Source organism: Sardina pilchardus, chromosome 1 (genome assembly GCF_963854185.1).
Source record: "Sardina pilchardus chromosome 1, fSarPil1.1, whole genome shotgun sequence".
NCBI lineage: Eukaryota > Metazoa > Chordata > Actinopteri > Clupeiformes > Clupeidae > Sardina > Sardina pilchardus.
The window spans coordinates 16,025,550-16,039,108 of record NC_084994.1 but is presented as its reverse complement, the minus strand read 5'-3'; the positions used below and the strand labels follow the sequence as shown (position 1 = coordinate 16,039,108).

The 13,559-nt window shown below is 40.7% G+C and overlaps 1 protein-coding gene across 1 annotated transcript in view; it reads right to left on the bottom strand.

Annotated features, from left to right (window-relative positions):
* The window catches only part of LOC134076696 (NACHT, LRR and PYD domains-containing protein 12-like), a 78,123-nt gene that overhangs the window by 32,385 nt on the left and 32,179 nt on the right, over positions 1-13,559 (bottom strand). The window contains exon 5 of the mRNA XM_062531877.1: positions 1,719-1,835. Coding sequence (XP_062387861.1) covers positions 1,719-1,835 — 117 coding nt within the window. The remainder of the gene's footprint in view (positions 1-1,718; positions 1,836-13,559) is intronic.

Below are 13,559 nucleotides of genomic sequence, written 5' to 3'. Positions count from 1 at the left end.
AAAAGTTGCAATAGGGGATGGAGTAGGCGATGGAAACAAAAGCGTGATTGATATTTGCGGAGAGAATGTGCAAGACTGAGCGGCGGTCATATTGTGTATCGCTTTGCGGTACATCTAGTTGCTTTACTTGCTACCTGGATAATTTCAGCCAATATTATTAAGGTAAGATGAATGATAAGATCATTAAGCTTTACTGCGTTCGGTGGGTTTTTAACTAACAACATCTTCTACTAGCCAGCTAGTTACAGCTGTTCAGCAGAACAATCTTTTCTGTAGGCTACCGGAAAATAACTTTCAATGCAGTAAGTCCCATAACCTTTTTCTTTAACTAACGAAACCATTTAAGGCACTATGTGCATACAGCCATAAATAAATCCGTTATCAAAGTGAAAATTAAGCCTTAAACGTCATACTGAAAGGGAAAAACATCCAGGTGTTTCTGCAACTCTGCTGTTTACTTTCACCACGCCTCTCAGTCGCATCATGCGTGTGTTAAGAAGCGCAGCTTTGAAAAGGGTCCGTCTGAAACACTGTCGCTCGGTGCAGCTTTCCGAACGTTGAATATTAAAAATTCATATCGAATTATATGTCCCAAGCATATTATCGAAATCGTTAAATTATTTATCGCGATCCCGATTCGAGATCGAATTATCGCCCAGCCCTAGGAAGTAGTGCGTGATATCACTGTGCCCATGGTACGTTTGCAATCAGCCTAGAAAAACGCCAGGTTTCATTGATCTATGCTAGGCTGAAGCTAAAAGTTGTATCGTCAGACTCACAGAATGGCTGGATGAACGGGAAAAAGGTAAATATCGATTGTTTTGCTCGAGGGGAGGTGGAAAATGAGCGTATTTCCAAAAAATGGTGGAATATCCCTTTAACACTTAAGAAGCAAAACACCTGCGCAGAGTAGTACAACAGTAAGCACAAATTCAGCTTCACACTTTTGCAAAACATTACACACAGTGAATGTCAAAACGTAGAACACATTTTCACACCTTAGACACAGATGAAGATTGTTAGGTACTTCCTTCTCATTACAAAGCCCTGGCTTGCCAATGACCACACTAATGAACAAATTGAATAATCACATCCACCAGGTGTGTAAGCACACATGTGCAAAATTGAAAACGCAGCACTCAGGTGTGTTATGCAGGCAGGTGCTTCACAACATGCCTCCTCGATCCTCAATGCTCGATCCTCGAGGGGCGTTCCCACTGATCTATAACTAACACTGGATAGACTATCCCATTGTTTTCGCCCCATCATTCTTTATGTTGATCAGTGAGGATCAAGGCCCGAGGAGCGAGGGAGGACGTATAAAAGCCCAAATGAGAGGCACCCATAGCCTGTGATGTGGTGAACTCTTATGGCCTGATCCAGCTAGACAGAGAGATGATTAGAGTATTATGTATTGTTGTTACTTGTTTGTATTGCTGCTTTAGTTTTTCTTCTGTGACTGTGAGTGTACAGTACTTTTTGTTTGTGTACAGATTTTTATTTTTCTACACTTTACAGTAGCAAGAACTATAATTTTGCCATTTTCTGTTGATTGACTTGTCACTGTAACTGAACATATGGTACAGTGAAAGAAAGAAATATTGCCTGCAGCATCAGTTTTGTGCATTGCTTGATGAGGGTTTGTTTTTGAGTAAAGTTTTAAAATTCACTGTCAAATTCACTGATAGTAATTTAGTATTTGGTCTTGTGACACTCACCTTAGTTTCTCCAGTTTACATTTGGGATCCTCCAGAAGAGAAGAAAGATGCTTCACTCCTGAGTCTGTTGCTTCACTCCCTCCCAGAAACAGCTCTCTCATGTGTGAGGGGTTTGATCTCAGTGCTGATGCAAGAGCTGTGAAGCCTTCCTCCCCAATGCTGCAGTTGTCCAGGCTGTGAAGAGAAGTAGGAGAAATACTTCATCTTAATTTCCATAACAATAGATGAGAGAAATTATTTTTATTCATGACTTAACAGTAACCCTTTATTTGTGAATATGTATGGGAGAGAGAGAGTGCTGCTGTCACAAGTAACAGAGACACTTCCCGTGTGTGTTTTCGCACGTGTGTGTGTGTGTGTGTGTGTGTTGTTCAGGCTGTAAAGAGAAGTAGGAGAAATAATCCATCTGAATTTCCATAACAATCAAATAGTGCCGTAATTATCTATTGAACACGGTTGAGTGGACAAATAATACTGTATATGCAGAGGAATGCGGATGAGAGAGAAATTATTTTACTCATAACAGTAACTGTGAATAACAATGAGTGTGTATAACTGATACAGTATGTATGGTGTGTGTGTGTGTGTGTGTGTGTGTGTGTGTGTGTGTGTCTGTGTGTGTGTGTGTGTGTGTGTGTGTGTGTGTGTCTGTGAAAGTTAATATACATATCGTTATCATTTTATCGCCCAGCCCTACTACAGTACATATGCATCAGTTCTCAATTTCTTATTTTCATTCAATTTTGAATTGTAATTGAAGACCCGGTTTCAATTCAAATTCAAGAATTGAATTGGAATTTGAGTCATTCTGAATTCAATTCTGAATTTTGCACAAGCCTGGTGTGTGGTGTGTGACTGTGAGTATGAGTGTGAGTGCATGACCCCCATCCTCCCTCTGTTAGTCTAAGGGAGGTCCACATCCCTACCGATTTTTATGTATGGGGTGAAACAATTTGCTGATCACAATTTATTTCAGCCTGTAACCCCCCTGCCCCTGTCCATAATACAACATTTGGACGCCTGTGATACACAACATGTGCAAATTATCTGCTGATTTTTTGAATGGTAAAGATAACGCCACAATCCATTTGCATCGTACAGCCCACACCTGAGTTAGCTATCTCGCAACATTTCACAGAGACAAACTGATGGGAAGTTGAGATGTATTTTCTTTGTGCTACTAGGTTGGCCTTTTTAATGTGGATTTTAAATGCTCTTACACACTTGATCACATTGTTGCTTTAATCCGGTCACCAGTTTATGCATTATTATTTACATTACATTGCAGGTCTTGCTGACACAGTGACAGCTGCTGCCCTGATGGCGTCTATGTTCTTCCTGTTCCTCCATGTTACATACGCCTACCAAATGTGGTGTTCAGCTGAAAACTGTATGCCAACCAAGAGTCGCAGTGACATAAGGGGGCGCTATGGAGTTCCTGGGCCACGCCCGGGGTCAAGCCTTTATCTCTGTGTGTTCATTGTACCAAATTATGTGTGTGCCAAATGCCATGAGTTTTCACCTCATGTAAACAGGGCTACTGATGTCACAATGGGGGAGCATGCAATTGGTGTGCTGACTGCAGGAATGTGCAACAGAGCTGTTGCCTATGAGCTCAATGTAGAGGTGAAGTGCTAACTTGTATGGATTTTATCATTTCTGAACAAACAATAAACATGGTGTCTTAGATCTTCTACTTCAACTGAGTAACATTTACATTTAATTTGCATCTATTCATTTAGCAGACACTTTTTCCAAAGTGACTTGCCAGGGCTATAGTGTGAGCATTTTACTCACATATGTGCCTAAAAATACGTGCGAGGAGAAAAAAAATAAAAAGGGCGCACACGTGTGAGTACGGATTTCAACCCTTTAATTCTCATCTTGCTTAATTCTACCGGGAACTTTACCAAAGACGAAGGAGCGAAGCTGAGGTGAGACGAAGACGAGGAGGGCCCCACGGTAATTGCGAATCAATGTCACAAAATCCAAGAATAAGAACAGAGACAGTAACTGGACACATATAATAGCTGAGGCGAGCCAGGTGATAACAAAGGTGGCCAACGAGGAGGGCCCCGACAGTAATTGTAATGCAATTCACTAAAGATTCACAGCAACGAAAATGCTGATCTGGTACATGAAAATGTAGCTAAAAATGTGGAGAATGCAATGCAATTTAGGAGCACCTGCCCTCCTAGTGAAAAAGTGTATCTAAATTGCAAGGGCACTCAGGATTAAGTGCCTTTCTCAAGTAGGGCTCAACAGTAGAAACTGGTAGTTGAACAACTAGCCTGACTCATGAAAACTAATAGATTGTGTTTGTTTTGCTCAGTATACAAAGTTCATAATATCCACTTGTAAGTAATGTTATTCCAGTTGTTTATGATCCCCAGTGTACTCAAAATCTTATAATACATTGGTTACGTTCATTTTGAATGCCCACACTGCAGTCTGGATTCTACTTCACATTAGTCACTTTGTGACAATATGGCACAATGTAATTACTAATAAACTAACACCAACCTTAATATCTGCAGTCTGCAGTGGGGACTAGACAGACCTTTAGAGAGAAGCTGAGCTCCAGAATCTCCCAGGTCATTGGTTTCCAGGACCAGCTCTATCAGGGAGTTTGGTGACTGTAGAACTGAGGCCACAAGCTCACAGGACTTATATGTGAGTTTGCAGTAAGCAAGTCTGTAAGACAGTGTGACAAAATACAAATGATTAGTCATTAATGATAAAGAAGGGATAATGTTAATTGTTTATGTGTTAAGTGTTCAGGAATAAGATATTTTGTCTCAAATTCAACACAGATGTGTGGCTGGTTGGATAAAAGGTGAAGGATATCAGCTAAATAATAATAATAATAATAATAATAATAATGACAATAATTAGTAACACGTTTAACATTCACAAGACATCTTAAAAGCTACAAAATTGACTACAAATAGTAAAGGAAAGAAAAATACATTAGGATATTATAAAAGGCAGGCATCAAGATTAAAATCAACAGCAAGCCAGGTTAATTCAAAATAATATACTCTGCTGAAAAGAAATGTTTTAAGTAGGGCTGTGAAATGATTCATTTTCTTTTAAATGTGATACATCACTGAATTTCGAGTTAGTTGCAATTAATCACATATTTGATCACATGATTATAACTATATTATTATTTCTGAATCTTCCAGAAGTCTATATTAACAATCATTTTCGCTTGTTTTATGCTTGCATATTTCTCTGCAGAGCTTCCCCGACAGCTTTAGCGTGTATATTTATACATAGGCTATATTTAAATATATAAATTCCAAGCGTGGTTCTTCTTGGTCTTTATGCGTCTCAGCCTTACAGATGTAAACAGGATCTCCTTAACAAACTGCAAGGTTGCAATAGCGGATAGGGACACTGGGGGCGGGAAGAAATATTACTGTTCTTGATAAAACTGGTCAGTCAAGCAAAACAACGATTTCTGAACGATTTTATGACTATGAAAAAGTTGCATAAGGTCTCTTTAATGAACTTAACCACTCTTTCCAAACCAGTGTAAAAATGAAACGACAACGTCCAAAGCATATGACATCATCAGACAACGACTATTCGTATTCAAACTACCAGCTTTCATCACTTGCCACACACTTCAGCACCAAAGTTATTAACTGGCAAACACGGGATGAATAATGGATTTTATGGAGCTCCCATGGCGACGGCAGCAAAGTGTGATACTGGTGTGCGGTGTTGAGAACAATGGAATCTAATGTAATAGAATGTTGAAAGCAGAGTGTGCTGCACTCATGTCGGCACTAGTGTCCTCAGCGCTTTAAAGTGCCATTCAGCCGACCGGGAGTTCAGAACTGCGTTGGTGTTTATTATCTCCATGACTGCAGGAGGAGGACAAGGCTGAAGCAAAGATCCTTCATTACTATCTCCACTTAAACCCTCTCTGGCTACTGGGAATTGTCTGTGGCAGTTTGAGGACAAGAAACGGTGCATCAAAGAATCAAAATAGCAGCAGCCAAAGAAGATCCTTGATAACAGAAGCGACGGTGTAAAATGAAAAGATGTTATTTTCTATTTTTTTATAAAAGCGCTATGCTTGGTCTGTCTCACAATCTCATAAAATGCATCACTGAGTTTACAGCCAGCTAGTCTGAAAAAGGAATAGACATGACAGTAGCAGATAACATGACTGTTAAACTACACTTGCTGACACAGCAAAGCACATATTCCTGGTTCTACCCCCTTAGGAGTATTGAAGTTTTCACTATTATTCCAGATGTAAAACATATGCATTATATCTAATCCATTGTCCTCTCTTGTGTAGGGGGATCTTCACATACACATGTCCTCTCCACTTATCATGTGTTGAACCTGTAAATTCCACATATTGTTACTTTTTCTGTGTGGACAAAACCATTTCATGCAGAAAAACAAAACAGTTGTGAAACTAGGAATGTAACTGAAGTGTTCTGTTTCTAGAGTACATACTGCAGTGCTTCAACTTTGTGGTGAGGATCCTCCAGTGTAGCAGATAACAGCTTCTGTGCTGATTCTCCTGGATGATTGTTGCTCACATCCAGCTCTTTCACACAGGAGGGGTTTAACAAAAGGGCCAGAGCAAGACAGACATATCCTTCACTTGAGAAACCACACTTACTGAGCCTGATAGAGAGAGAGAGAGAGAGAGAGAGAGAGAGAGAGAGAGAGAGAGAGAGAGAGAGAGAGAGAGAGAGAGAGAGAGAGAGAGAGAGAGAGAGATTAACTGTATTAATCCTGACAAGGGAGTTCAGTAAACCTCCAGGATTCAGTGCTCAAACAGATCCAAATGAGACTTGAGTCCATCTCTAGAATTTCAGATTTCTCTCAGCATTAAATGATAGATTAGACTCATTAAACTGCTTAACCTCCTGAGACCCGGAAAAAAAAAAGTTTTAATTTTGAGATTTTTTTTTGGTGATTTAAGTATTTTGGTCTAAAGAAACATGCTGCAGCACAACAAAATCCAAAAATGTTCTTAGTTGCTGTGTTATCAGATGTCCTCTGCAGAGGACATCGGGACTATCCAAATGTCCTAACCCTATGGGAATTATGAATGTGTAGTAATAGTATTGCATTAAAGTCAATGGAGTGTTAGGGTATATGAGATATTACAGGCAAATAGGTGGCCAAGAAAGGGTTTGCTCCCCCTCAAGTGTTTTTAACATAGCTTTCAGAGATGGCTACTATAATGAAGTGTTGCCATAATGGCTGAATAAGCATTCAGACAGCCTTAATAATGAGCCTGGCTCATCAGTGTTGCAGCCAGTCTGCATACATGGCACACTGTAGAGCTAGGTTTTAGGTTTGGAGGGGTTACTACACTATCCCTTTAATGAACATGTGTTGAAGAAGTGCAATGGCTTGCTGTGAGGGCATCAGAGAGTATACACCATGATAGGGACTCTCATTATTTGACCTCTGACCCCTGTGCCAAAGACCCAAGAGATGAATGAAACGTTAGTGTTCAGGGCATCCTAGGATGGCAGAGGTACACTAAAGGGATGCTTGATGGATAAATTGTAAATGTGAAAGCACTTTTAGGAGTGGCAAATAATCATTTACAGGTAAATGGAGTAATCAGTTGCCCAAAATACACCTTTTTACAAACTGGGCAATGTACATTGAGGCAAATTCACCTACGATGTACTTATTTCTTAATAAACCTTAAAGCTCTAGCGGTAACACTTTACTTGACGGGTTCATTCATAATACATTCATAACAGCTGTCATGAACTGCAAATGAAGCATTCATGACTGATTCATGAAACATGACTCAACATTCATACCAACACCTTCATGAATGTGGAAGACAAAACGACGAAAACATGTCAAAATAAAAGTCCAACAATCTAGTAATCCATATACAGGAGAATCCTCTGCAGCGTTTGTAAGCAGAATATTTTATTAAGTCTACTTCAAATGTCACTTTATACGAGTTGTGAAGAATTCATCATACTGGGAAGTGAATTGCTGACCATCTGTGGACCTCTGAATGGTTGGACATTCCTGTTTTATATATACAGTCACTGGTGTAGACAATTATGCATTGTTACAATATGCAGAGGTTACAATCATAAAATAGACAAACAAAAAACTAAATTCTCCTGGACACTGGACTTCCTCATTGACTAAGATGTGACATGATCAGGTTGGCTAAAACAAAAAAGACAGCAATGCTGCTTTGCGATTTTTGGACTTTTATGTTGACAAGTTTTTGACGTTTTGTCTTCCATATTCATGAAAGGGTTGGTATGAATGTTGAGTCATGTTTCATGAAACAGTCATGAATGCTTCATGTGCAGTTCATGACAGCTGTTATGAATGTGTTATGAACGAACCCGTCAAGTAAAGTGTTACCGCTCTAGCTTACACACTGCTTCTGGGGCTATATTGTACCTTAAGGGGTCCCCTTTTATCCTGTATCTCCTTTTATTTATTAGAAATAAGTAGAAAATACATTGTTGTCTCACTCAACCCTCTGCCTTCTAAAACTTAGAAATTGGTTAAAAAGCAGGGGGTACTAAGTCCCGATGTCCACCAGTGATGCGCGGGCTGATCCAAATCGAGCGGGCGACCGCGGTCACCCGCGGTCACCCGCGGTTATGGGTCAAGAAAAAATATTTTTAATGATATGCGGGTCATGTTTGGTCGGGTCGGTAAAAAAATTAAATTGTCATTTATATCGTACATAATTGTCTTTAGAAGAGAAAGGCATAAGTTGCAGCATTCCCACTGAAACGCGATTCTATCCCCCACATTTTGTCACGAACATGTAGAAATGCACTTGTTGTTTCTGCGTAGACAGACCCTCGGCTACACTTGACATGCAGTTGTGTTCTGTTCTCAGAGCATATGCTTTCTCTGTCTATGATCTGCAGCTTTTATCTCGAACTGCTGGCCTCTACAGAAAGTGGCAGAATCGTCTACTGAGCAGCGAAGTTGCCGATGCAATGCGTGTTTCTCAAGTCTGATAATTTGCAGCAAGATAGATCGAATGGTATTATGGAAAGAAAAATAAACTTAAAGTTTCCCAAATCAGGAAATACTTCTTAATTTAATGTCATCAAGGCATATAGCCTACAATTGGTATGGGCATGCAATATGTGCGTCCTTGCGCAACTTATAGGCCTAGTGGCTCGTTGGAAAGCCCCACGTCTGCTCTTCCCCACGTCGTGCAATAAAAGTTTCATCTCGCTGCAATTTATAATCGCGAGGGCAATGGACTTTTGGTCCATTGATGAAGACGTTAATAAAGAGTTTCTTAATAATATTCTATGCCTGCATTTCATGCTTGGGAGAGCTTCAAGGCATTCATGTGAGGAACGGCTGAAACAGAATTTGTATAGGAAAATCCTAGGCTAATTATGTTCAATGTTGAGTCAAACAGCCACATTTTTGGATGAATGCTGACACGGAACAAAAAAAAGGTAGACTAAATGCATGTTTCCCAAATTCTGAGCAATTATAGGCTATAGGCCTATATAATTAGGCAATCTATATCATTGTTTTACATGCATATGAGATACCAATTTTGCATAGCTCAATGACGCTACGACTAAGTTAGACTACTTTTTACAATAAGCGGGTCGGGAAGCGGGTCGGGTCCTGTAATTCAATATTTTTTTTTTGCGGTCCGAGTTGCGGTCGGGTTAGTTGTAAACGGCGGGGCGGGGCGGGTCGTTCAGACACGTACCTGCGCATCACTGATGTCCACTACAGGGGACATTGAACAAAAGTCATGTTTTGAAGGTGTTAAAATTGCTGGATCTTTCTGAAATCTCTCTGAATTCAAGTTGAGACTGTCATTTTTATGACACAAATTGACTGTGTGCAATAAAACACATAATAATGACCAAAAATGGTCAATTACCTCTATTACTGCCATGAAATGAAAAAAACTCAATAGCCGCCATTTTGAAAATAAAATTTGTGAAATCTGTTGACCCAACCCACATAATTGTGGTATCACCAGAAAGCCCAGGATGTCCTCTTGAGAGTACAAAAGGATTGAAATAGTTGGCATGAATGGTATTTCATTCATAAGACTTAGACTGATGTCCCCTACAGAGGACAAAAATGAATGGCCAGGTCTCAGGAGGATGATGTAGCCTACACGCCTCTTTGTTCATCATTTTTTATAAGATTTAAAATGAGACTTGAACAATTGCCATTTTTGCATTACGTTCTGACTCATGACAGCAATGATAAAAAGGGTAAAAAGTCACATTAGCCTTTTCACTCTCTCAGAAAGAGGCTCACATGTTGGCCTGGGAACCCATTTCCATCTGAGAGCACATTTGAATTTGCCCTGGCAGATCCATCTGACCACCCATCCATTCAAATCCATTTCCTGGAATAATTAATGCCCAGTCTGAAGAGTTGTGCACACAACCCCTGCTCTCAGACAAGATGTGAATGCCATCTATACTGTATGTTCATTTCTGTTTGGGATATTTAAGGGAAAGAATAAGGATTCTTCTCTCTCTTCTATTTACTCTCTTTGTCTTTGGCTGGCTAGGCTCTGCCCTGCTCACTCTTCTGGAGGAACTCTCTCTCATCATCATCATCATCATCATCATCATCATCATCATCTCTCTCATATCAGCACACAAGTATGTGTCTGTGTGTGTGTGTATTTGTGTGTGTGTGTGTGTGTGTGTGTGTGTGTGTGTGTGTGTGTGTGTGCACATGTGTGTGTGTGTGTGTGTGTGTGTGTGTGTGCAAATGTCGTCTCGTTAGGAAAACATCATTCATAACATGCTACGCAAAACAGACTCCTTCCTAGAGTGGTCGGGCCTCGAAGTAAAGGAGTCCAAATGCGCAGTGCTTTACGAGAGAAGGAGCGGTGGAAACAGGTGGTACCGGTCAAAATCTGACCGTGACCCACAATTCAAAATCAGTGGAAAAATAATAAGAGTTTACTCCCGACATGATTCGTACACTTATCTTGGACACAGATTCAACGTTGCTGGCGACTGGGACCAACAAATACAGGGAATAATTACGGAATACACCACAAGGTTGCAAAAAATTGACGCATCCCCATTGCCACTGTTCATGAAAATAGATGCAATCAGACAGATAGCTCTATCAAAAGTGCAACACTTCTTCTCGAATGTGCATATTTCAAGGAAAGTTCTGCAGGACTTAAACAACACAACTGTTAAGACAGTGAGAGGATGGCTCGGTCTGAACAGTCACACAACCCGCGATGTCATTCATCACAGCAGACGTGAGGGGGGCCTAGGAGTTCCAGACTTCGAGTGGACTTACATCGCCACTAGACTGTCGCACTTACTAAGCATGCTAAACAGTGACGATAGCACCGTAAGAGAGATGGCCCGTGCTTCCCTTTTTCTCGACCTTGGGAAGCGCAAAGTCCCCCTCGCCCGAGAACCGGAACCCAGCTTTCTAGGATTCCGTAAGAAAGCGAATGGCAAACTTGACACTCATGCCGCCGGTTTTGGGGTCAGATCGGACTGGGCTGATCTCAACGATCTCTGCAATTGGACTGGTGTTGACTTGCAGTGGTCTGGAGTCGATACCACACATGTTACACCGTATGAAGTGATGATTAAGGACGAAAACATCACTGTGACTGCAACAGTACTGCAAGACGGTCTGCGCTATTCAGTTCCACCTGGAAACAGCCGTGCGTCTCTGCTGTCAATCAAACATCAGCAGCGTCAGAGACATTGGAGAGGATTAAAACTCCAAGGAAAGCTTGCATGTATCCCCTTTGCTGATCACTCCATCTCACACACAATTTTTCACAATTCATCTATTGATGAAGACATACTCATTTTCACAGTCAAAGCCAGGCTTCATGTATACCCAACAAGGTTAAACCTGTCAATCTGGTATCCTCGTTCCCACTCACCATTGTGTATGCATCATGGACAAGAGCAAGTCATAGAATCCATGTCACACATATTAAATGGCTGTCTTTTTTACAAAGGTCTTTACATATCCAGGCATGACAGGATTGTGGACATTATATCTGAGAAGTTACCATCTTTATTCTCGCCACATGTGTCAATACATGTAAATTGTGTTGTTAAACAACAAATGTTTTCCAGGTGTTCCAGAGAAATGTCTGTGTTCTCTGAGTTAAGTGCCACCAGGCCTGATATTGTAGTCATTGATGAGTACAATAGGGATGTGTTCATCCTGGAAGTAGGCTGCTGTTTTGATTCTTGTCTAGAGGAGGCTTACTTAACAAAGCTAGTAAAATATCACCCTCTTGTACAGACAATAACTAGCCTTGGCTACAAGTGTCAATATCTGGTGCTCATCTTTGGCAGCCTGGGCCACGTGCATAGGCTTGTCATTAGGGGTCTCAGGATAGTTGGCTTTACAAAAGCAAGGGCAAAGCAAATTGCCAAATACTGCTCAATATCCTCCATTATTGGGAGTCGCCATATATGGAGAAGAAGGTGTTGTGTGTATCCATAAAATCTGCTGTTTGAATTGTCATCATGCTCACATTGGTGGATCATGCCTTAGCAATGTTCTGCATCTGTAACATTTATGTCCTTTTGTACATTTATTATGAATTGCGGACATAAATAAAGTAGTTAAACTGTGTGTGTGTGCCTGTGCTTGTCTGTGTTTGTGTGTGTGTGTGTGTGTGTGTGTGTGTGTGTGTGTGTGTGTGTGTGTGTGTGTGTGTGTGTGTGTGTGTGTGTGCCTGTGCTTGTCTGTGTTTGTGTGTGTGTGTGTGTGTGTGTGTGTGTGTGTGTGTGTGTGTGTGCATTCCTGCATGTTTGTGTGTGTGTGTGTATGACCGTAGCATCCAGCACCCAGAGCAACCCTTTGCTTAATATCACCATCTACAGGCCGATGGGTATACAGTCCTGAATGTACAACATCCATTTATTTTATGTCCCCCCATGGATGAAATTCCACAAAACTGGGCATACTCCCAGAGGGTGTCAGGTTCATCATACACATGAAATGTGGTGCAGTTCATAACATCTCGTCTGAAGATAGGGGCAATTAAAGCAATATTACATTGCATTTTCAATTTTTACCATTGGGGTGCAAATCACAAATGACGGGTTATAAGCTAAGCTGATGCAGGCTCTTGAGACAAACATACCATAAACATTTTGTCATCCTCGGTGGGTGGAGTGACCCCGGGGACGAAACAACATTTTCCGATAAAAGTCTACTGGGGCTACATGCCTACCAAGTATCATGTGCCCCGGTGTTACGGTGTCCCGGGAATCGTTGACCAAAAATATGAAGGAAAAAAAAACAAAAAAAAACTATATGACCGTATATTTTCATAATGAACTGGGAGAATCCAGAGCCGTTCTCGTTTGAAAATTGGTTTGGTGTCAGCCAGGCTACTCACAAGGCTAAGTCACCACAGTACAGGGATGTAGATAGACTGTTTGACTGTTATGCTGACGTGGCTCTCTTACGTAAACAGGAAATACACAGCAATAAAGAAATGCCAATCACCAACCTTAATTTCTGCAGTTTGCACTGGGGACTAGACAGTCCTTTAGAAAGAATTTGCACTCTAGAATCTCCCAAGATATTGTCACTCAGGTCCAGCTCTATCAAAGAGTTTGGAGACTGCAGAACTGAGGTCACAAGCTCACAGGACTTATGTGTGAGATTGAAGCCAGCAAGTCTGTAAGAAAATGTGACAAAAGACAAATGATTTCTCATTAATAAAAAAGAAGGGATAATGTTTATAAATCATCCTCATGAATAAATATATTGAATATATACAGAACAGAACGATTCAGTGCGATTCCATACGATGCGATACGATGTAATAGGCCCCAAAATGCA